At 36.5% G+C, this 26,616-nt stretch overlaps 1 protein-coding gene across 1 annotated transcript in view; it reads right to left on the minus strand.

Annotated features, from left to right (window-relative positions):
- Nucleotides 1–1,547: 1,547 nt before the first annotated feature.
- The window catches only part of NBAS (NBAS subunit of NRZ tethering complex), a gene marked incomplete at its 5' end in the record, with an annotated part of 197,389 nt that continues 172,320 nt past the window's right edge, over nucleotides 1,548–26,616 (minus strand). Inside the window, 3 exons of the mRNA XM_084513261.1 lie at nucleotides 1,548–4,763; nucleotides 15,531–15,659; nucleotides 22,147–22,291. Coding sequence (XP_084369387.1) covers nucleotides 4,488–4,763; nucleotides 15,531–15,659; nucleotides 22,147–22,291 — 550 coding nt within the window. The 3' untranslated portion in view covers nucleotides 1,548–4,487. The remainder of the gene's footprint in view (nucleotides 4,764–15,530; nucleotides 15,660–22,146; nucleotides 22,292–26,616) is intronic.

A 26,616-nucleotide genomic window follows, 5' to 3' on the forward strand; every position in this document is an offset into this window, starting at 1 on the left:
TACTAAAACTCTCTCTTAAAAATGCGAGAACATAGGAACCTGAAAATCTTTAAGCAGCAAGTGTGACACACATGGTGGGCAATGATGCAATAATAAATCTGTTTTTAAAGACAAAACTTCTAGTTTTGTGTTCATTCCCTTCTTTCAGAATCTATCATCAGTAAGTATGATAAACCAGTAAGCTGGTAGATGTTACTTGCTGTGTTTTGCAGTGAAACATAACCCTAGCAAAATCCTTGCCTTGACTCCCATTTCCACTTCCTTCAACTGTCATGGACCCACGGATGTTGCCCTGCTCCTGATGTGTTCTCCAGCTAGAGTCTTCTTGCTCAGGTCCTAACCACTGACAGGTGAAAGCAGGCAAAACCTTGATTTCCTATGAGCTTCATCCTGTGCTTCTGCAAAAGCAACACATTCCCACATTCTTTGGGAGACCTCGCAGGGCAGAAACCTGCCTTCATTCCCATAAACAAATGGCCCAAGGTGTCACCTAGAGCCCTGTTTTGTTGTAATAGTTAACTGCATGCCCCTTTGTGAAACTTGACCTTGCACAGTGTACTTACCCAGATTGCTGTGTTTCAAAGGGAAAGTAGAGATAAATAAAGCAAGCTTGAAAAATGACCATGTTTTTCAATTGCAGTTTTACCCTTTGTGATGAAGGTATCCATATTCTATGGCCATCCTCTCAACATCTTTTCACAGTGCAAAATGCCAAAAACAATAAATCACAGAAGGGATCACTATACAAGGAAACTAAATGAATCAAATGTGGCCACCCTGGCCACTGAATTGCACTGTTGTTTATGAATACAGAAGTGACCCCTCTGTAGCTGGTTGCAGTGACATACTGGCTCCACTTATGGCTTCCAGTGGAGAAAGAAATTGTGAACTGTGATCTTTCTTCTTGAATCTCTTGAATCTAGTTCTGCTTATCCACAAGGAAGATTATGGATTTGCCTGCTTTCGAGCACCTACCAGGCAGAAAAAAGCTCCTTGAAGATGCAAGCACTATCAGTGCTTTTCAGGCAAAAGAGGATTAATTGCCCTAGAAAGCATTGCTCCTAGAGATACAACCGAACTCTTTATTCATGTACTTCTGTCAGTATATGCATCTCCAAGTTTATATTTGCACAAAAACAAATAAACAAAAATTACAAAATAAAACTGACTCTCAAATGCCAGTTCAACTCTTTTGTGTTGTGTTGGTTTTACTTTGTGTTAAATACTACTAATAATGCCAAGGTGATTTTCTTAACTAAAAGAGAAAAAAAATCTCCCAAATACAACAGCACTTGCTAGTGTATCTTGGTCACTCCCAGAGCGTCAAATGTAAAACATTTGCTCTATCACTATCATCCAGAAGATACAAAAAGCTAGCACTGGGATACACATATCCTTGTTATGTGCCTCTTCTTTCATCTATTTTTTAATTTCTATTTTACTTTGGAAATATACTAATATGGGCTCATCAGTTTTGGATGTATATACTAAAATTGTTCATTACTGATGCAAGTTTTGAATACAGAATAAATCAGGGGTAGCTCTGGTTAGAAGGAAAACATTTATCATGGTTTTTTAACACCAGCAAAACAGAACACAGACAGAAGATCAATAACACTCATTAGAGCTTTATCTACAGCTCAGCTCTGAAGTGACACTAAACGCTAACTTTTCATGATCCTGAAAGAGAATAGTCAGAAAATCCAGCTACAAACTTACCAACTAACCTGAAAACAAAACAGACCAAAAAAGAAAACATCATTAAATATAGAAATATCTTCTGTGGAATAATTCAAGGTTTTCTTGCTGGAGGTATGTCTTGCAGTTTATCTGCATCTGCTGATTTCCAGTTACATTTCATTTTTTAAGTTTTTCCTTTCTTTTCTCTGCAATTCCAATATACTTTGCTGGGCTATTTTGAGGCTCTTGGGACTGTTAGTATAAGAGAACAAAATTAAAGCAACATACCTGAATTATATACATTTGAATTTAATATATATATGGTACATGGATGAGATAACCTTCCTTAAAACACTGAAGGACAGCTGTGAACTGCAAGTACAAAAAAAGTTAACAATCTCAAGAATTAAAGCACTATTAAATATCTCATTAGGAATCCTAAAGTAAGGTGTCAAGGCAAACATCTGAGCGATTTTCACAGGCTGTTCAAGCTGATGCAATAATACAGATCCCAAGTCAAAGATGATGCTAATAAGTGTTGGTTGTGGTTCCACAAATATATAATCATCCATTACTAAATCCTGAAGCCTAGGAGAGAACTCAGTAATATAAATTTGTTACAAAACAGTTACTTAAAGCTCTTAACCCACTCCTCTCCTTTCTTTATGATTCAAGCTGACATTTAATGTCAACCTATGATGTAGAGCTTAGGGATGTGGTTTAGTGGGGACTGCTAGCGTTAGGTCAGAGGTTGGACTCGATGATCTTGAGGTCTCTTCCAACCTAGAAATTCTGTGATTTAGGAAAAACAGATTTAGAAACTTCTCAGTATAGTCAGCTCATTACTGCATTGCACAATGAAGGGCCTGGCTACTCTAAAAATCTGAAAGTTCAGAATCCATACCTGAACTGGCTCCTTCTATTACCATTAGGATTTGCTTAAACTCCTGTAGAGTGTTCTGGAACCCAAGAGAGATTATTTATTAGCAGGGTGGCAACCTGACCCTGAGCTCCCTTTGCAGATTACTACAGTCCTATTTGCCAGGATTTAAATCTTTACATAGCACTGAGTATAGAGACACCCAGGTCATTAGCTGAATATCAGCCCTGGCCAGCACTGGAGGAGATTAACTCAGTCCTGCCTGAGACCCAGGCAGCACCAGGCAGCTGGGCATTGGCCATAATGCTCAAATTTCAGTTCTGAGATCCCTCTGCTGGCTTGAACTCTCAGCACTTGTCGTCATGTCCTGTGAAGGCTTGGACCTGAGCTAGGCTTGGAAACAGTAAAATATACTGGCACTTTACACCTACACTGAATTTGGACTACTACAAGTATTAACTGAATTCATCACTAGTGTCTGTAGTCCAGGTGTAGTACATCCACTTAAGTCAGCTATGAACTGAAATCACTGCACTAAAAGGTGATTTATTTTTATTTTTTTTTTGTTGTTGTTTTTTTTTTTTTTTTCCAGTTCTTCTTTTGAATTTTGTTTTGCTTTTAGAGGAGAAGACTGTGGAGGACCCCATAGTGGCGTTTGAATACCTACAAGAAGGCTATCCAGCCAGTGGAGCCACGCTTTTCACAACATGCATGGTGGGAGAAGGAGAGACAACTGGCAGGTACTGAAACAAGACAGTTTTAAACAAGAAGGTATTATGTAAAAAGCTTTTCAACATGGGGACACAGCCTGCCTGGGACAGAGTTGCACAGTTTCCACCCTTAGAGGTTTTTAGACTTGATTGAATAAAGCCCTGAGCGATCTGCTCTGACATTAAACTAACACTCTTTCAATGAGGAGGTCGAAACCCTGGATATCACTTCCAACGTGTTATACTATGATCCTACAGTGTTTAAAGTTTCTGTGCATTATTACATCAAAATTAGATCTGAGCACAAAATTAAAGATTTACAGATTCATTTTAACAAGAAATTTCTATTAACACATGGAACTTCAAAACCTTCTTATAGTACAGACAATGTAATAAACAGACAATGCCCTTGATAAAAAAAACGCAGAAAACAAATCAGAAATCCTTTGACTCACTAAGATAGAAAGGCATTTGGAAATTGTCATGTCTTGGAAATATTTGAAAAGTGCATTCATAATAGGTATAAATAAACATTGAAAATTTGAGATGGGGCTTCCTAATTGTAGAGAAAAATACTTCTAAAACTAAGACAGTCCACAAGCATAAAAAATTTCTGCTTGTTCATATGAATAAACATCACTAAGAAGAGAAAGGAATTTCAGAAAAAGTGGGTAAAGAAAATATTTAGCTATCTAAAAGAAGGAGAAAAAGAGAGACGATAAATGCAAAATATTTTACTTATTGCAAACAAAAGCTGTGGCAACAACATTGCACAATACTAAATTTTAAGGTTTTGAAATTCTCAGAAATTAATTTTCATTCTGATTTTTTGCTTCATATATCTTTGTATTTTTACATTAGTTTTACATTATGACAAAAAGTAAATTACTTACAGAAATTAAGACAAATTGTATATAACCTGTCAGATTATTAACGTTTCATTTACATGTCAGTGTAATCATTTAACATTCTTCTCCTTTATGAAAACTTTAATCGTATGCAATGTTTTGCTAGTATGTAACAAAATTACACTGTCTACACCAATATATTTTTTTAAACATTACAAGTATATAGGAATCCACCGTTAGTGTGCTGTTTGAACTTTCTGCAAAATGTAGGCAATGATAGCTAACTTTGTTACTTTACTGGAACAACAAATTCTCCCTTTTGTAGATATCTCCAGAAGAAAGGCAGAGAAATCTATAAATCCAACGTTTTTAGATCCAATGCTGAATAGCCTGGAGAGCAGTAGCAAAAGTCCTGAGTGCAGGATGAGTTCCTCGGTGAGACATCAAGAGAGACCCTGCCTCTGCACTGAACCCTGCTTCTTTAAGTTGTTTTGCTACTTCCTCTACATCCCAGCCTCCTTCTTCCTGGTTAGCCAGCAAGTGGTCAATAAGGTGAGGGTAGAAGGCAGTAGATATGCACTTTACCACTAACTTGGCATTGAGGAGCAAGGAAAGTAGTTCAGCATCACAACTGGAATCATCAACCTACGAAGAATGAAAAATCCATAGTAATTAAAAATGAATTACCCAATACATCCATCAACCAGAACATGCCATGACTGCTCTATCTGCACAGTGTGACCTTGAAAGCAAGATGATAGAGTACTTTGAATGGATTAATAACAGTAATACATACTTGCTATATTTCAGAATATGTAAAGATGCATCTTTAGCAGTCTCTATTGCTTTAGTATATATACTTGACCTGCATGAAGTTAAGGGATAAGAATATTTAGTAACGGAGCTAGAATTATATGAAAAGGTTTATTGAGTTTTCATAGGCTCTTAGTCCCCAGTGCTGAATGGACCACGCCACCTACCTCCATATTAAAAAGGACACCCTGAGGAAGGTCAGAGCAGAATACGTTACATTTTGGTCATTTTCATTAATATACCATATTACATTCCATACTGACGACATTCTCAGACTCAAACATATTTTCCAGAGTTTCAGCACTCACAACAAGGTCTAGATTTTCAGAATACAATGTATTTTTAAAAAGATTTGGTGCACACAGTTGCTATTTCTGTGAGACACCCTAGATGTCTCAGAAAAAAAAAGAGGCTATTTGATACATGAGAGCACATATTCTCTTGAAAATCTGGTCTATTGTTTTACAAATAACACTGCAGAAAACATTAAATTCTACTTCACTTTATTTTGGAAGTCCTATATAAGTCTTTTCTAGGTTTCTTGAAATGTAGTGTTTTAATCAGCTTAGGTGTCATATCACTTCAAGAAGTGCAATAGAACAATACATGTAACACAAAAAGGACTAAAGAAGTGGTGGACAATAGTCAACGTGACTGCATCCTATCAACTTACAAATAAAATAATTAAATCCCTATATTTACAAAGCAACTCTTCAGTTTTAAAGAAGTCTGTCTGTCTAGCCATTGTTTCATTTTCTATAACAATGATGTATTGTCTTACATGTCTCATACTAACATACCAGCATGTAATAAAAATCCTGTGATTTGGTACTACTTGAAGACCAATTCAGCAACAACTGTTGACTTACCACAGGACACAACACTAACATTTGACGGTTGAATTCAAGCAATTTTCGATCTAATTAGCATCACAAAGCACTTAATCCTGATACTTTTCAGACATGTAAAGTTTCCTTGCCTTCAGACATGTAAAGTTTCCTTGCCTCTGTTTCAGTGCAAGCTAAAACAGCACAGAGCTTTGCTTCCTCTTGTTCATGTGTAACAGACAGCATGCAAACCTTGCCCCCTCCTTTACCACGAGCACATTGTAACAGGCACTTCTTGCTTATAACCCAGTTCTCGCTTCCGTGAAGTTTTCACTACCGCTGCTCAGTGAGATGTAACTATCAATTTACAGTACATTTTGCAGTATTTATTTATTAGGAAGATTAAACATCACTATGATCTACCAGTCCAGAAAACCAAACTTCCTGGTAAATATCTTTCTTACTCAGACGCATACACTGTGAGAGATCATGCACACCAGTTAACATGGACTGTCTAATGTGGGAAACTACTCTCTCCAGTTTCCCTGTACACGTAGTCAAAGAAACAGGATCCTTAAGGCATAAGTCAGAACAGGTATGTAACTTTCCCTTGAATGATTGGCAATCCCAAGTTTTGGCACTTATTTAGAGGAATCAATATTACATTTGCATATGGAGGAACAGTGTTCATAAGAAACTATCAGGTAGCTCCTTGTACGAAAGCGGATCTGAACCTGAGAATGAGAAATCTGCCCCTAACTTCAGAAGAACTTCTTTTGAAGTAATGACAAATGCTTTTAGAAGAAAGGCCTTTATTGTATCTAAATAATTTTAGACTAATGAATATATGTTTCTCTTCTGCAAAAGAGAAAGCATGATGACTGAAAGCATATATGTGATAAGAAACAAAATGATTTGTTGCTCAGTTTTGGAAAAGACTCACTCTACACAACATTAAATATAATTAAAAAAGGAAAAAGACAACATATGAAATATCATAGCATGAAAAGATACTATACTTAATCAAGCACAAAGCCTCAAATAAAGGATGCCAGATGAGGCTATTCTCCCAACAAGCATTTATCACCTTTAATTTACCATTAATACATGATTATTCCTTTTAGTTTATAATTTTTACTTCCTTTCAAACTTCAGAAGTTTTCCAGAAAAACAGAATGGCTTTATCACGGCTGAAATCTTAAACAATTTTCTCCAAGTCTTCAGCATTTTCATGGTTAGTTACATAAACTCCTTATGGTTTACAAAGCTAAACTGCAATGGTGCACAGGAGTTCTAGACCCAGTAGTCAGAATGGTTCTAACAATTGTAGAATGTAGAATTGTGCATACTTCAGGTTGCCCACTCTGTCTTTCATTATTTAAAAGTTCCTCAAAATTATTCCATGTTAATTACTGAGATGCTTTCCTTGTGAAGACAATAAAAATCCTGGCATTGGCATCGTGTAGCATACCACACAGTGCTATAAGCCATTATCGAAACAGCCCTCATCTCTTCTGAAATGGGAGGCTGGAGAGGTATTCTGCCCCACTGCTGAGCTCCATATGCTCTATTCTTGATCAGCGCATAGAATGCAACTTTACCCAGCGCTTTAGTATTTATTTTTATGGACATAAACCACAAACAATAATTACAGTAATGAGATTAACGGCAGATGGGAGGTCTGATTTGAATTAGTGTTTTTTTTTTTAGGCTATTATTCAGTTAATGAAAAGTCCTATAGATTAGTACAATTTCGTATGCCAAAAACCTACAAATTGGAGAGAGACAAGTCTGAAACTAATATCTTTTTCAGCATAAAGCCATTAATCGTCTGAGCTACATATGAATATAAAGATGTCCACGTGCAATACAGAAGCAGAGCAATGCATCTGTATTCACACATGAACAAGATCATTGTGCCTTTATATACAACAAAAGAGCACACAAAACACTTTTGGTTGTGTCTGGAAGCCCACACTTAAGATTGAATAGTCCAGTAGGTTTAAACTGATTAACATTTACAATTGTCTGACTCTTCAAGGCTGTCTGAAAATCTGGTCTGAAAGGGGAAGCCTTTGCAATGTATTTGTCTCCAGGTGACTGGAAACACAAGAAGGCAACAGCCCAGAAAGCCAGCCATGTCCTGAGCTGCATAAAAAGCAGCATGGCCAGCACAGCGAGGGAGGTGATTCTCCCTCTCTATTCTGCTCTCAAGAGACTCCATCTGGAGTGTTTGGCTCTGAGGTCATGGATCTACTAGAACAAGTCTAGAGGAGGGCAAAGAGGACAGTCAGAGGGCTGGAGCACCTCTCCTATCAAGACAGGCTGAGGGAGTTGTGGTTGTTCAGCCTGCAGAAGAGAAGGCTCCAGGGAGACCTTCCAATACATAAAGGGAGCCTACAAAAAAGCAGGAGAGGCATTCTGTCAGGGAATGTGGTGATAGGACAAGGATAATGACTATAAACTAAAGCAGTGGAGATTCAGATTAGATATTAGGAAGAAATTCTTCACTTGGAGGTGGTGAGGCACTGGCACACGTTGCCCAGAGAAGCTGTGGATGCCCCACCCCTGGAGGTGTTCAAGGCTAGGCTGGATGGGGCTTTGGGCAACCTGATCTGGTGGGAGGTGTCCCTGCCCATGGCAGGGATCGGGAATTAGATGATCTTTAAGGTCCCTTTCAACCTACACCATACTTCGATTTTATGATTGTGTTAAATCAGATCCTTTGAACACATTTCTTGGGGCCAAGGCCTCTGACTGTTCTGCATTGCTTTGGTAAATCTAAGTGGTGCCTGACAGGAGTGGGAGGAATGCAGAGAAGCCAAGGTTTAATGAGAAATTTGTATAAAAATATGCAGCAAAAACTTGACTATATGTTTTTATCACTTTTACAACTCTGGATCGTGCCAGTATTTAAATAAAAAAATGTGCTCATGGAAATTACTTACCCAAACCTATGCGAAGACTGTCAATGAATCAATGTGTATTTTAAAATCTCAATTAATACAGCTTATATATTGAGCAGCCATATTTTGATAAAACTATAAAAAGATTTAAAAAAATAAATGCACTCTATAACTATATTTAAGATTATTTTAAATTAGAACAAACATTAATGCAAGCACTGCTTTAAAATATAGACACAACATACATTTTAAAGCAAAAATATATTATAGAATCACAGAATCATTAAGGTTGGAAAAGATATTCAAGACCATCTGGTCCAACCATCCCCCTACCACCAATATCACCCACTAAACCATGTCCCTAAGCACCACGTCCAACCTTTCCTTAAACACCCCCAAGGACAGTGACTCCACCACCTCCCTGGGCAACCCATTCCAATGCCTGACTAACCTTCCTGAGAAGAAATGTCTTCTGATTTCCAACCTAAACCTCCCCTGCCACAACTTGAGGCCATTTCCTCTATAGAGTTTATAATATGGTATTTGCTCAAGAACTCAAAAATCTAGGACTCCTCCACCTAAAAAAGCAGAACCTTAGAGAGTACAAGCAGATATCAGCATCATTAAAGTATATGGGGACTGATTAAACATTCCCTCATAAAACAAGAATTATGAAGCATCAAGTGAACCTAACAGAATCAGATTCAGAGTAAATAAAAGAAAATAGCTTTTTATTACACTGTTGAATTCTTTGGCAAATGATACTGCACAATGTAAAAGCTCATCCATGTTTAAAGGGGAAACTGGACAAAACTGAGAGAGAAAACTACTAGCAGTTACTTAGTACACGAATACATACAGCCAAAAATAACTGGAAGCTGCGAGAGCAACCCAGAACAAGAAGATATATATGTCCCCTGTTCTTATTCTTCATTAGACTTGTAATTATTTCCCCTGTTGGAGCCAAGACACTATTCTCTATGGACTTCAGATTTTCAAAATTTTACATTTTTACATATAAATTCATAACAATATTAGAGGTTATTTTTGTTTGCTAACCATTTTGACTATACTTGAAATGTTCTATGGATTGGCACACGCTGGCTGCAAGAATGTACACCTAGCATACATACCAAATATTTGCCTATGGTAAACATGGAGTCTTAAGTTTTTTACTGTCTCTTCTTTTTCAAACTAACCCTTTTGACATGACTTGTAAACAAGAGAGTAAACTCAGTTAAGACAATTAGTAAAAAGCAACTGTGCCACCCTAGCACCCTAGTATTAAAAAGATGGTTTTTTTGTTTGTTTGTTTGTTTGTTTTTTCTGAACAGCAAGCAAAGGAGAGTCTTATTAATGAATCGCTTCTGATCTGCCTGCATACGCATGTCCTTACCATCCCAAGATCCTAAGTGAGTCTTAAAACACTGGTTCCAGCAGGTTATAGCCAATTCCCCATAAACACTATTCCAGTGATGTGGAATGCAGCTGACTGCAGTTTAAGCAAGTCTTGCAGGTGCAGGTATCTTCTGTGAAATGAATTCACAGCCACTTTCCATCTTGTGTGAACATGTGAATAAACCATAAACAACAACGATGACAAACTCACAGTATATGTGATGGAGAAAAATCACTGCATCTATCCAGATTTCCACGCTGAGGGTGCTGAATTTTTCATTAGTGTAAAACCTTTTACTTTTGGAAGGCTTAAATTGTAGATGTTTCTCTTTTTCATATCCATTTCTCCTTCAGTAGGATTTGACAGTGCTGACTTAGTGTGATGCCCACACATACACTGTGCATATGTACAGGGAAAAGAACTAATGGGGATACTTATGCTAAGGAGAGGAAATCCTGACTTTTTTCCTTGACATGGGTACCTATTTAGGTATTGGCTGATATCTACATTAAAGACATAGGCATTCAAGTGCTACTTCTGATGACTAGCTCACTTTAGACTGACGATCAATGCAGTTCCCAGCTACAGAGGTGCATATACATCTAAGAAGCCAGAGACCACATAGAAAGAGGATTGCAACAGATGCACTGATCATTTCTGCCACTGCAGTGCTACAGCAATCTGCTTCAAACAGGGTTTGTACATTTTATCAAATGTCTCTTTAATGCAAAATTTATAAAAGAGTCTGCATCTGCTCATGAAAAATCACATCCCAGCAGGGCTGCCCTCAACAAGCACAGAAGTGAGGACCACGTGCGCTCCTTTCACCACAAGTCTTAATTTCTTTCTGCATATCCTCAGCAGGAGCGGGAGGAGCTTCATCCCAGACTCTTAGGGAGGACACATTCAAGCTGTTTCTGAAACACCCTTGGCAAATGATCTGAAAAAGAAGCAGTTGTACAACCTGTATTTACCCCCTACGCTGACTGCAGTATTTCTGAATCACAATGTCAGTTTGTGTCTTACACTGAACTTGGTGTTGTCAGTGTATAATTAGGAAGGTTTAAGCGTGCCTGCCTGGGGCTTTGCCATCAGCACAAATGATGTTACCAACTGCAAATGGGCTCAGGCTCGAGGCCCTCAGCTCCACCAAGACAGCAGCTCCCCTGGGCAAGCAGAGGCAGGGAGTCTGCATGTTTTAAACAACCTTTTGTGCTAAACAGGTAGGTGAAAATCAGCTCTACCAAAGGTGACAGCTCTTTTGACGTACTAGGAATAGCAACTTGAGGCATCTAAAGAAGCTCTACTAGTAAATCACTGAGGATTCTGAAAATTTGAGTGAAAAAAATAATGTGGCTCCACTCCCAGGACCAACACTACATCTCATGTAAGTATCCAGTATTTCTACTGGTAGCTATTACAGTCTACATGGATATTGTATCTATATTTGATAGTACATAGTATATTTGAAAGAAATCTCTCTGCATTGATGACTTTAGATAAGCAAGAACAGGACAGAAGGTTTGCCTGCTTCAGTAAAGGACAAGTCAGAGTCCGGACAATTCCCTGTCAGCATTTTTTATGTCTAGAGAGTCTGGTACTAGCAACAGGAAATGTGTCATCCATAACTTATGCATTACCAAACCCATGCACTATGAAATATGGATACTAATGGAAAAATAAGAGCTGTTGATAACATAACAGCTAAAAAGAACTGAACCGGCCATTTGCTTGAGTATTAGCTCTACACTACTAGTGGAGGTAAAAATGCTTTTCATTTTGTTCCTGGATGGAGTCTGCATGGCTGCAGGACAAATAAGTAAGGGGGTAAGAAAATTACAAGATCTAAAAACAACTAGACAAGTGAAGGACAGAGACATTACTGTTAGGTTTTAAATGCATAATTTTACAAGGTTTCTTTTAAAAGGTAAGCCACACAAAGTGAGCAGCCATACATGGAACAAGACTGTGGAGAAATAACTGGAAATTAATTTCACACATTAATTTTTTAAAAGGCAGTCTTAGCACTTCAATATTGAAAATACAGGATATAAACTGAAATAAAATATTATTTTAGATTAACTAAAAACATTTTCTAGTCCTACTTTCTGTTAAAGTAGTATTTATTGATCACGTCAACTTCCATTTTACCTACCAACAGGTAGCAGAACACTTAGTTTCTCTGTCAGAAGTAAAAACATCAGTCTTGATCTATGAAAGATAGTCAAGTGAACCGCCAACCCTTCTCAAAAATAAAAAAATAATCTGATTCTTAAGGGCAAAGTCTAAATCCCACTGGCAATAATAAGCTTATTTAAGTAAACTTTTTACATTTTTTTAATTCTTCACACACCACAGAGAAAAACCAGATATTTCTATTATCCAAAAGAGGTAAATGGCAGTTTATAAGAAGATGCACAATAAAAAGAGATGTCTGCAATTTCAAAAAAGCTTACACAAAATCCTGGTTGTTTTATTACAGGCAAAAGCTATACAATTCTTAGTATCAGCACTTCAGCATCATCCTTTTAACTGTAAACATCCATAAAGCTGTCAGCAACATACAACAAATGGCTAACTAATACATTGTATCAGCAAGCAAGTGCTGTATTTTTCTCACAGCCATATCTGTGAGTTGTTTTAAAGCTATGTCGGGGAATCAATAGCTATGATTTCCCTTTGCCAGATGTTATTTGTCCTTTTCCTGTTTAATGTAACCAGAAATGGGCTTCCCATGAAAAATTCATTAAAAATTCTACAAGAAGCATTAACAATTCTATTACTGTTGCTAAAAAGCAAAAAGTATGCATACAAAATTATACTGAATAAACATTGACATAGCTAAGCAGTATACACACTTTTAGTTGGTAAACTACCAACTAGTGTAATCATAAGAGATGCATATAAATCAAGGAATAAGAGGTAATTTCTAAACCAGCCAAGAAACCACCATGCTCTAAAATTCAGCAGGGCACTCTTCTGTGCTAGTTGCTTTTCTAACACTGGTGGTGAATCTCACATTCAAGGTACTGGCTAAACACTATGCCTTATGGAATGAAATCAAGTTACATTTTCATTAACTTATGATGAAATACTAGACCGAAGCTAAATGCGCTGAAAATTCTAGGTTATGGAGCACTGGTGTAGAAGTATATGCTCAAATTAATACTGATTTTGGAAGAAAAAATAGGAATAGTTTTTCAAAGTGCCTCTCACATAAGAAGGCCAAAAAGAACATTATTTTAGGAATGCATAGGTGTAGTGAGTGTTTTATATTAGTAAGAAGTTAATATGGTTCCTGGCTCTAAAACTTCAATATAATATAATCAACCCAAACTGTAGAAAATTAAAAGCCACAGCACACTGGAAAGAAAAGGCCAGTTAAGATAGCAATACAATCAGCAGCCATTCAGAAAGTGCTACTGCACAGCACTGGGCTTTAAAAGTAGTTAAATAAAATGTACTCGGACATAAATTCCTGCTGGGAAGTTTGAGAGCTAATCACTAACTCAGCAGCTTTCAACTGTTAACAAAAAAGTCAATTTTAAAAGGTTAACAGAACATATAGATGAGAAAGTGCATGCATATATCTGATCTCCAGCTCCTTTTCTATAAGATCATCTTGTTTAAAAACAGTTTAAAAAAATTGTTTTGCAGACCAAAATGTACAACTGTAGGTGTGAAAATTAAACTATTGATATGCTAATGATAATCCACTGCTTTGGTGGTTAGAAAGGTATCTTTTGTGGAAAAATCAGACATGTTGTGTTTCATTTGTATAAAGAACTGGGAATAGGACCAGCTTCACAAAAACCTGTGGTTCTTTCCTTAGAACGACAGCCTCAACTAGGAAATACTTCCAATTCATACTGGATTAACATCATACTGGATGTTAATTACAATATTCACATTTTGATACAAGCAGATGTGTAATACATGTAACACGCCCTGCTGCCTTCTCTGCAAACACTTTAAATGTCCATTTATGTTCCACAAAGCTAGTGCTCCATCCGTTTCAATAACAGAACTTTTGAAGGTAAATTAGCAACATCTGAGATGAAGACAATACTTTCAGATTCATTACTTCTCTGACAGGTTCTGGAGACCCCCTGAAGAGAAGCAGATAAAACCAAGAGAGGATGAGAGACTTACAGTAGAATCCTGGGAAAAGCAGGATTGCTTTTCTTTTCATATCTTTCCTAGGAAACAGGGGATGGTGTCAAACTACAGGATTGGACAGCACTGTTTGTTGTAACCAGAGAATCTAAAAACTTGTTGCAACACATATAACTGGAACACAGAGCCTGCTGGAGAACGTTCCTTCAGAAATGGAGGAAAGTTTGCATACTTTTAATCTCAGAAAAAAGGTACATTTTCAATCTGCATTCCAACACATTGCATTTTTAAAGCTTTTGCGTTTTGAGGATGCTTATTTTAAAAACATGTACAAGTTTTCATTCCTGTTTCTGTAAAGGCAGTTTTATTTTGAAGTAGCATACTGGAAATTTTACCTCAATTATTATTTTATATTGCAATATACAACTAAGAGCTCCCTAAGAGACAGTACAGAATTCAAAAATATTGGAGATGTGTTTTTTCTAAATAAATAAACATTATATGGGGACCTTCAACGCAGTTATCCAGCAAGAAAGGAAAGCCATTCCTTCTCTTTTGCAGTAAGTAGATAGCTGTACTGCACAACCATGGCTAACAAAATCCAAGAAAGTCTTTCAGGTTGTACATGCACAGAAGTTCATTTAGAAGTTAAAAGTTTTAAACCCACCTCAGTTCTCAGGAGACCAAAAACAAAAACAAAAAACAAAACATGCAAACAATTGATTTTTCTTTCTAAAAGACTAGCTTTCATTTCACCGGGGTGGGGGAAGGAGGGGAACAATTGTATAACTTTCTACAACAATTGAAAATACATAGTAATGTATAGCAGTTCTTGTCCAAAGAAGAGGTATTATTTAGCTTTTTTTCTTCCAGAAACTCTGTTGCAGTATTAAGTAAAAACATGCTTAGAATCGACTAAAATCCCCAAATATGTATTTCATCCCTTCTACAAAACAAAAAATGTTAGCAGCTTACAATGTGTACATGAACAATGCCAAGATTGTCAGAGACATGCTAACTCATTTGTACTTTTATCACTTACAAAAAAATAATAAAGTGCAATAATAGATACACTGAGATAGCAATCTATTTCATATAACATGGTTGTTTCTTTTCCATCACATTGACTTACAATAACACACTAGGTAATTTAAAGAAAATGCTGTCAGTTTTAATCACCTCAAGTATATAGAAAAGATCTTACAAGCCCTGTGTTACTGCTCAGCGTACACAATAGCTGGAGAAAATCCTAATAATAAGGGTCTCGATAGTCTCTGCTTACTAATATGAAGATAAAAGAGCTAATTTATTACCTTAAACTCTGAAAGCTAATTAATTCAACTGCTCATACCTTAGCAACAGTTGTTATCTGCTCCAGTGCCACAGCATGAAGATCTTGATCTTTGCTTTCCACCAGCAGTTTCAGGGATGGCAGCAAAAGGGACTGGTTAAGCAGCAACAAACATAATTCTTTTATACACTGAAAATAAAAGTAAACTCATTCAGCAAGATCTCTGGAGATATTAACATCATCACTCAAGCTAAAATTTATGAAAATTCTGTGTCAAATGAAGAATGAAAACCTAACTTCTAAAACAAATGAAGTCCCTGATGGAAATAAGTCTTTGGAAACTTGAACAGATAAATTTATAACAAAAAAAAAAAGTGGAATACAGGGTTTTAAGTTGAGTCTTTGTTACATTAAGATGAGGCACTGAATCACCATTAGAACCCAGAGTTTCACTGAAAGAGAAACAAAGCAATCACAGCCCTCTCTGGGACTCATATATTTGTGCTTAGTGAAATACTGCAAAGCACAGAAAGAAGTTTAACAAACACCTGTGATACTTCTGTAACTCAATTATACAATCATAAATGTGGAACAAAACAAAGAGGAAATAACAGTACATACCGAAGTGCAACACCATAAAGCTTTGTTTCAAAAACAATTTCAAACTTTATACAAACTTTTACACGTGATGAAAGCATAGTAATTTACCTTTCCCTCTTTCATATAACTTCTCATTTTTATAATTGAACACAAATTTAGCATCATAAAGCTGATGCAGCAAAAAAGTACATATTTAAACGCAAACAAACAAACAAAAAAAACTATGTGTTTCCAAATCTTTAATTTGAATTTTAGTTTAAAAACAAAACAAAAACTCAAACAAACAAATAAAAACCCTACAAGTAACTTGTCTTTTTGTTTTTCCTTAACATGGCAATTATTTATTTATACATCAAAAAGCATTTAGACTAACAAACTGATGACTTCCCCCCGCCTTTTTTTTTTCCCAGTGATTTTGTTCTAACAGCCACTTTCCTCTGAGATCCAGCAGACATGTCCTGTGTTTGGGACAACTTACGCTGAGTGCTTACACTGAGTATTACATAGCACTGTCACCTTGCAAATGGCATCCAAATCTTCCAGGGGCTCTTTGTTTCACTGCAACACTTAAAAAACATCAATTGCCAAAGGATTTCATCAGCTAAATATTACTTTGAGGGAATGCAAACCATTTTTAGAAATCTTTTGAAGTTTAATGGTAAGTATAACAATTTGAAGACTGAAATACAATCACACTTTTAGCAGCACGGTTTTAATTTCCAGGCTTTTAGAGTCACAGCTGCTATTCAAAGACAAAGATGTTAAAGGTTTTGACAGTCATGTACTTCACAATCACTTGGCCTCACTTGGTACACGAAACTTCTTAGCTGCACTTTGCTCAGCCTCTTCTAAATGTATACCTTCAAGAAACAGCAGTGAGCAGGATAAATTATACTGCACTGAGCTCTGCATCACTCATGCAATGCTTGTTCTCTTACCCAGATTTGTTCCTTTAAACCTATATTCTGCTGCTACTGATGATTAATGTTTTCAGTAAGGGATCAAGGAATAAGAATATAGGATCAAGGAAAAAGAAGATTAAAAAAATACACTAAAACTTTGTCTGATCAGTCATATGCTCATTAAACTTTTGATAATTTCGTATTATACTATGTTTCTTTTGAGCAGTATGCTCGACATACCAGCAAACCTACTGAATGCAAAGTTAGAGATTCACTCACTCTACAAGTCTGTTCTTGAAAAGGTGTATCCATGGCAATAAATGCAGCTTATGTTCAGAAAAATAATTTCTGAGTCATAAGATATACAACCTGAACAAAACAGCAATTTTACCATACTTGGTAACGTTTTCTGCCTGAAAGCCTCTCAAAACTAAATGGAGAAACAGTGTCATTAGAAATAACCCGTAACTATAAAAAGGCTCTAAAAGAACCCCAAATCATATTTTTTGGTTGTGTGAGGAAGAAAAGGGAATCGGGTACAGTACAAGTTTAAAGCAACACCTCAGGGAGACCAATGGTGCAGATGTTGAATCTATTTGCTATCTCATTGCACTTCTTTAAAATAAAGAAAATTACATCACTCAGCAAGCAAATGCAATAATACAGATATTAACTTTCTTATTTTCAAAGCAATAACATTTAACTCAGATGACATGCCACTGTTTTGTTTGCTTCTTAGATGCTTCAAGATTATGTCCTAGTACTGGTTATACATTCTAATGGGATATTTTCTAAAGCAATCTGCTTTGTTTGTAACAGAGGCATAAAGGCCTCAACAGAAGAAAATGTTTAGCTATTCAATCAACTTAGATTTACCTTACGCTAGCAAATTTTTAAGCCAAAGGTAGTTAGATTTCAGGTAGTTACCAGTCATATGACTTTAGTAACTCTGTGCCTCATTTTGAGTCTAGGAGACAGCAGATATCCAGTCTTACCTACAAAAAATGTTCAAATATAGATAATTCATCATTTCTCTCTAAGGAAAAGTATATTCCAACAATTGTTATGTTTCATTTTACACATTTCTTTGTAAATCAAAAGAGCATTTTATTAGCTTCTGCTCCCTCTAAAAATACCCATACAACAAAATAAAATCAACCTCTCAATCTCTGATAAGGTAATATACTGCACTCTTTCAGTCTTCCCCTTTCAGGTTCATCTGTACACCAACTTTTGTAAGGCTCTCTCTTTTGCCCCTCTTTTCGCAGCATCATCTCAAAATGCAGCTATGCTAACAGGGCATTATATTCTCACTAGTTCACTAGCTGTTTATGGAGACTTGCGCTTCTTATCCACTAATCTGCACTTGATCTCTCTAACCTTCTGATGAGACTGCACTGCCTCCATTTCCCTGGTACTCTTATGACATGACATCATGATTAATGACATACTGCTATGCAAAAGCCAGTAATGAAAATTCAAGAAAAGGAAATATCTTTCTTGCTTTAATTCTTATTAAAAGATCTCAACCAAATGAACAATAACAGTTGACAATTACAACAGGTGAAACTTCAACATTGAAAATTTAGTCTAGAATTAATAATATATATTATTTTTTCTGGGACTCAAGAATTTATCTCAAAGGATCTACAGAAATAATAAATCAAGTTAAAAAATACCACTCTTGAGAACAAGAATGGTTACAGAAGACTGGAAAAGAGAAAGGCAGCCTGCCCTTTAGACATGGAATAAAGATGTGCAAGAGGCAAAGGAATTGTAGACTTCTCAGACATCAAGCCCGTGAAAACCATCAAAACATACAATGAAAAATCAAACATAAAAAACTCATAGGAAAATCTTCCTATGGGTCCTAGCAACAGGTCTAATAGTTAGGAATAAAGCAATTGCTATGGTATACTTTTATCTTGGCAAGACTTCAAAGATGTCACACTGAAACACTGTCAGAGAAACTAGGGAAATAAGGTCTATGACGGTGTGGTCCAATTTGCAAACCCTTGCAGCGGCCTTCATCCCTTTTTCCAACTGAAGTGACACGACTATGTGCCAAGCAGAGAAAACTGTCCGAATAGTAAAACCATCTCTTAGTATGTCTTGTACAAATGACTGCACTGCTGATTTGGGCAGGAATTGGAAATCCAACCTATGCAACAAGCCAACATTCTGAGCACTTTCAAAGAGCAACACAAACAACTTTTCTCTCTGCAATAGCACTGGAAAGCACTCTAGTATCATTCTGTCTGCTGTGAGAGGCTGCACTTTGAGGTCACATGATGTTACCTGTGAGGGACAAGGGAAGTCCTAAATCAAAATCCAGATTACCATGATGTAGCTGAAACTTTTGTAAAGAAACATTTGCTTCCTAACTAGTTATGCAGCTATTGATGGTTCACTGTAACACCAGTGAGGCATAACAAATGAATTGCATTGGAGTCTGCTTTGGGTCTGCTATTACTCAGTGTTTTCATGGATGGCTCAAATGGCTGGATAATGAGTACAAACAGTATTGTGTAAAGAGACTCAAAGGCTAGCATTTAAATTCAAAATTACCTAAACAAAATGGTCAGAGACAACTGCGAATGAAGAAAAACATACAAAGTAAATTCATATATAAAAAGCATGAATAACTAGCTGCAAAAATAGAAGGGAAAAAAAAGAAAATCGACTGCTGTATTATCTGTATTATTCTACAAGATAAGCATCTTATGGCCACCAAAACCCCAGAAATTACAAGAGACTAGATGCATTCTTCTACTTAAGTGTTTGTGTTAACTGACACCTGACCTACAGGTTGATAGAAAAACACAAGATATTCAGAGGAGTTGCACTTTAACACTTACTAGGGGGAAGAAGAATTTGCCCCTTTCTAAAGAGATTTATCAGGCAGTGCAGGAGATGTCAGATAGTCCAAACAGATGTGCACTCTAAGCAAGTAAAACAGTGCTTATTTGAACAAAGACGAATGAAAAAGTCCATCCACTGAATAATGCAAATAAAACCAACCAAACAAAAAATCCACATATATAGATGCAAAGATTAAAGCTATGCAATTCCCCAGAAAACATTAAAAAAGATCTTGGCTGTAAATAAACTAGAAAGACCAGCAGGAGGAAGGATAAAGAACAAGAGTGCTTTCTGATGAAATCTACATCTAAGGAAAGTTTTTCTAGACCATCATGACTTGAAGTTAAATGTTATTTTCCATCACAACTTTTGCATTTCAGAATGGCAAATGTTATCCATGGTGATAAAATGTTTTTAGAATTCCATCATTCTAGCTCTCTCCTCTGAATTGTATGACTTCAGATTTATTGAAATATGAAGTCATCTAAATAGGTTATTTGTCAGCAATCAGGTTTTCATCTTATATAGCCATGCAAGCTCAACGTACTGTACACTTAAGTGTACAGCGCTTAAGCACTGTAGCTGTGTGTATAAATAAGTTACTTAAATTCACCCATGTCATTACCCTTCTTCCCAAGAAGAGACTTAAAACAGTACAGCCTGTATTTGTAGGTAACAGTACAATCAAACATTATGGTGCAACTTCTGTTGCTGTACAACATTCTAGCCAAAAAAGGTATGTTAAATTGGTAAAGCTAGTCTGGTCCTCAAACATTACATAACTTTTACTAGTAATGAATCTTTATACTGCATCTGTATATATTCACACCCATAGGTAGGGTTCTTCCAACACTCTATCTTTAAAAAACAAAGCACCTCTAACTAAAGCTGTCAAACAACATCAAAACAGTGAATAAATAATGGTCTTGTTATGGAATTCAAGAAAAAGTTCACTTAATTAAGAAATGTGAGAAAACTACAACCCACTCTTGAGCAGAACTCTTGGTAAACTGACTGCTATAAGATGATGACCTTCAGGGGGATTTGTCTTCCTCATTCACTAAAGTGAGTTAGCCTACTTTGGCAACTTTTGACTACTCTTATGGACGTGTAAGATCATGCTACGATGCATCACTCAATCCTGTAAAGAAAAGCTACATACATGTACACTTAACACCAGTCTCAAAGTTATAGACACCTGTCTTCAACCAAAAGTTTTGGTGAAGCCAGTGAATTAATAATGCAACCTTTCAGATTACTGACACCTTCTGGAGTCATGTTTTACACAGATTTTGAACTGAAATCAGTCTAACTATTGAAAAAAAAAGCACAGCCCACCCCTTCCCATTTATTTTAAATAGAATCTGTCTCTTCTGTTCTGCTTCTGGTCTTAACATTAGCTGTTTTCTCTAGCAAAGATTGTGATTGCACGAAGAAGATTATAAGCGATTAATGAGCCTAGTAAAATATGCACAGGACTACTCTAAAGTTGTGTGAAGTTTATTAAGCATTTCTCAAGCCTGTCTTGATTAGTATACAATATTTATGTACAAAACACTTCAATAATTGTAGAGATGCTTGTATGGAAGTATACTTACATAGTAGAGCAAGACAGAATATCACACGGTTATTACAAAGTAATTGCTTGTATATAAATTTTTATCGCCAACACATTTTCAAGGATTCCTCGCTAAACCGTTATACATTTATAAGAGAGAAAATTACTCACTATTTAATGAACAGCTTTAGCCATACTGATTTCAATAGCAATGCATTATTAAAGCCTTTCTACAAATACTTCAAAGAATTTACACTGGAACAGACCTCTAAAGGTCATATAATCTAACTAGCTCCTAATTCAAAGCCAGCCTGACAAGATCAAATTGCCCATGATGTGATCCAGCCAAGTTCTGAATATTTCCAAGGATGAAGAATCCATGTCTTCTCCAGGCAATCGCATGTTCCAGTGTTTCACCACTTCAGTGGAGAAAAACTATTCCTTGTAGATAAACAGTTTTTAGGTTGCAAGTTATCTCTCCTGCCTTTCATTTAATCACTAAAAAGAAACTGTCTCTGCCTCCTCTACATGTTTTCTCTTCCACATATTTAAAAACAGCAATATGATCTCCCTCTACCATCTCTTCTTAAGATGGAATCAACCCAGTTCTCTCAGCCACTCTCTATGTATTGCGTATCAGCATCCTGATCATCCTGCTGGCTCTCCACTGGACTTGATACAGCATGGCAACATTGTCTTGCACTGGGACTGCAAAACAGGACTCATATCCACGACAATCAACGTTAAAACTTACCTCAGCAGGGAGCATGTGCTTAGTGTCATACAAAGAACGGCAGATTTTCAAAATTTCATTTCCCGTGCTCTCCTTTTCCTCAGCTGGGCATCTCCGTAGCATAGCAGTCCCCAGTTTCACCCAGGGATTATCATCTGTGCACAACCTGCCCACAAAAAAAAAAAAAAAAAAAGATGTTTATATGTACACATACACATATATACATATACATACATGTATATATACATACACACAATTTTCTGAAGTTTGTGCACATGTATGAGAATTAAAGTATGATCTCATGAAACAGAGAAGAAAACATTTTGAAACAAGTTACTATTCTGATGCCATCCGTCTTTCAATGCAACAAAGTTATTAGAAGTATTTTGAATTCTGACATACTGTTATCTGAGGAATCACACACCAGACAAAGACTGATCAAATTGGAACAGCACAGGAACAGCATCTCCTGTCCTTGTACCAGCTAATTTCCCAAACAAAATGGTATTGAGGGAGTGGTGACATGAAACCAGAATTCCTAATTTTCTTAGCTTTGATCAAATTCTAACAGAATCTGTCTCTCAAGTACCTGTCTAGTTTCTTTGTTTAGAAAAAACTTAGAAGACTCATATTTTAATTTTCCAGTCCAACAAGCACAAACAAAAATAAACATTTAAAAATATATCTATCTTCTTCTATAAAACCCATTTTATAGCTCATACAAACAATGCTGTAGAGAGAAATTATATGCAACTGTACTTCTCCATTAGTAGATATGTAGATACTTTTTTATTATGGTCATTATTGTTATTGTATTTAAAGTGTCCTTTCTATTTCATATAGAAATTGGAATCCTAGAATCACCTGGGTTGGAAAAGGCCTTCAAGACCACCAAGTTCAGTCACCATGAACTACTGAGTTCCATCACTAAACCACGTCCCTTTGTGTCATGTCTACACGTCACAAATACATCCAGGGATGAGGACTCCACCACATCTCCTGGAAATCCCATTCCAATGCTTGGTCACCCTCTCCATGAATAAATCCTTCCTAAATACAATCTAAACCTCTCCTGGCACAACTTGAGATCACTTCCTTACGTCCTATCACTCATCATGCGAGAAAAGAGAATAACACCATCCTTGCTGCAACCTCCTTTCAGGTAGTCGTAGAGAGCAATGAGCTCTCCCCTTGGCCTCCTCTTCTCCAGACTAAACAGCCCCAGTTCCCTTAGCTTCGTTTCTCATCAATGCACGTGCTTTATCAAAATAATATCCTTGTCGCCAGGGACCCAAAAATGAATACAACTTCATCTGCTATCACCATTACATGGTCAGCCTTAAACAGAAGGCAGACAGTAGGCATATGTAAGTTATATCATGCATGCTAGCAAAGGCAACATTTAGTATAAAATTTAATTGCTGGAACATTTCTTGGCCTACAGCAGCTATTTGCTAGATCATGGAGATGCCTGACTACTGTTGGTAGGGATAGGTGTACTTTCTGGATGTATGATAGAAACAGGAAGCAGACTGGAGCTTTTAAATAAGAGCATGAACTGTAACACTGGAACACATCCACACTGCCATTTTGCTAATTTGAGTTAAGTTAATGCATTTCAATACACTTCTACAATGGGCTAAAATCACACTTAACAGCATAGATCAAGACCACATAAAGCCACAGTAACACAATGTCCTGGTTTCAGTTAGGACAGAGTTAATTTTCTTCCTAGTAGCTGGTAGAATGCTATATTTTGGCTTAGGATGAGAAGAGTGCTGATAACACCCCAATGGTTTAATTGTTGCAGAACAGTGCTTATACTAAGCCAAGGACATCTCAGCTTCTTGCTCTGTCCTGTCAACGGGCAGGCTGGGGGTGCAGTAAGAGCTGGGAGGGGACAGACCCAGGACAGCTGACCCAAACTAGCCAAAGGGGTATTCCATACCATCTGACATCATACTAAACAATATATAGGGGTGGCTAGCCGGGGGGAGGGGGCCGGACTGCTCGGGGTTAGGCTGGCATCGGTTAGTGGGTGGTGAGCAATTGCATTGTGCATCACTTGTTTGTACACATTATTAGTAGTTGTACTATTATCATCATTATTGTTATTGTTATTATCGTTATTATTATTATTATCATTATTATTATTTTCCTGTCTTAATAAACTGTCTTTATATCAGCTCATGGGCTTCACTTTCCTTTTTCTCTCCCCTATCCCAGAGAGGGAGAGGGGAGAGTGAGCGAACGGCTGTGTGGTGTTTAGCTGCCGGCCCGGTTAAACCACGACACGCAGCCATTATGTTTATTTGTGCATACGCAAAAGAAGGCACAAAAGATGGTTAAAAAAAAAAAAAACTCCATGAATTTCTGGTCATTAATCAACATCCCAAAAAAGCAGGATATGTTTTTATTTTATTTTGTTTGAAGAGGGGAAAAAAAGTCACTGGAAGAGCAAATCTGGCAGGTTGGTCTTACAGTTCACCGTAAATTAAGATACTTGTCCAGCACAAGTGGAAAGGAGCTGTAAAGTGCTTTTAAAGTGCTGTTTTTCAATGGTATTATTTAGCACCAATTGTTCAAAGTAACATAATAACTACAGCAGCAAATGGAGTCTGTTAAAAAAAAAATCAGTTGGGCTGACACATAACAAAGAATAGGTCTGACAATTTGGTAAAGGACAACTGCTAATACCTACTATTTCATACATATATAAGATCTCTCCTGTTCAGCTTCCACTTTCGTAAGTACATACTGTAAACAAATAAAACCAGCTCCACTGGAAGCTGACATTATATTCTAACACAAACACCAGGCAGAGATGCTAAGAGCAGGTAAGTTTGAATGCAAACTAAATAGAAGTTGTGATTTTCATTCTTTTTGACAACTTAATTGAGCCTTTCCATCAGTCACAGTCACTGAACAAACTGCTGCCAGGAGCCTGGCTGGGAGCAGCACAGCTCCTCCTCCTCTCCAACCTGATGGGTTAGACCCAAAGAAGCCAACTTATCTGACAGGCAAAACATGATGCACTCGATCTACGAACCCCCTGTAAGGTCAGGAGAAGAAAAAAAACAATATGCAACTCCATCTTTGCCACTGGCTAAATTAATAGCTCCTGCTATGTGATCCATCTTTTGCTTAGAGGCATGGAGAATCATCATGAATTTCCATTTTTATAGCTGCTGCCTCCAGAGTACATTAAGAAAACCTAGAAGAATTTTCCATTAGAAGAAGAAAACAAAAATCACACTTCAAAGCACATTTAGAAGTAGTTACGAAGAAACAGAACAATTAGAAAAGTTAGATATAACGAGAAAGATGCAAGACCATTCAATAAATAAAGCTGCACATGGCATGCCTTAAGTTAAGCATTGGATATATACTTTACATATATAAATCTTTTCTGACATATAATTGTGATTTCTGAAAATTATAATTTTCCTTATAATTATTTGACCTTCTGTGGTCTGCTATCAAATAAAGCATCATTTGCCATCTCTACGTAAAAACAAGATTCAGTCACCAAAAAATTTGACAACTGGAGGCAGAATTCAGTTTTCTTCTTTCATGAATTTAACCATTTTTATTTATTTTTAAATAAATAGAAGTCATTTACTTTTTCCATGCTGAGAACTTTTTCACAAACTTGCAATGAAGGCATTATTTTCCTGCACCAAACCAAAAGCATCTTTGGAGGGACATTTTGCATTAAGAAAAAATAAAACATGAACTAAGCCATTGAGTCCCTAAAATCATGGCTTTTTGCGTTCCCAAACACCTCATCAATATTTAAAATGAATATAAAAAATGCCTTTTGAACGTAGGCAGCAAGTTCCAAAGGACTGCAGAGCTTTAGGTACTGTCAATCTTTTTCTTCCTTTTTTTTTTTTTTAATGTCTTCATGAAGCACTTAAAATGACATCTGAATATGAGACTATGAGACACCTAGATGGAAAAGCATCCATGAATAACATGGGTTTAAACACCAGTTTTTAAAAAATGTATATATTTGAGTATTGACTGAAACAACCAAGTCACCTTCAGTGGTTCCTCGCAGTCAACGTGGCCATTCTTTTGTCAGAGTGTTTTGAAATACAAAAACACCCTCAGACTGATCTTTGTCAGAGAACTCTTTTTTTTTTTTAATTAGAAATAAAAATTAAAAAAAAAAAAAAGTAGTAAAGAAAAAGACCCCAAGCTTCAGTTCTTTTACTTTCCCTTCCTTTTGAGCCTTTACAAAAGATAAGTTTTATTTTCTAGTTTGGTATTCAGTTTTAAGGATTAGGTATTTACTGCTAGGCTTAAAACCGAGATTTTAAGTATTCAGATGACTAAGAGTAAAATTCCCCAGTTCCTGCACATATTATTACATTTGAAATAAACAATCAGTTAGCATCAAAGGCCTTTTTTTTGCAGCAGAGCAAGAACAAATAAGTAAAGATTGAACAAAACCCTAATACGTACAGCTAAACAATTGGCTTAATT

Source organism: Aythya ferina (genome assembly GCF_964211825.1).
Source record: "Aythya ferina genome assembly, chromosome: 3".
In the NCBI taxonomy this organism is placed as follows: domain Eukaryota; kingdom Metazoa; phylum Chordata; class Aves; order Anseriformes; family Anatidae; genus Aythya; species Aythya ferina.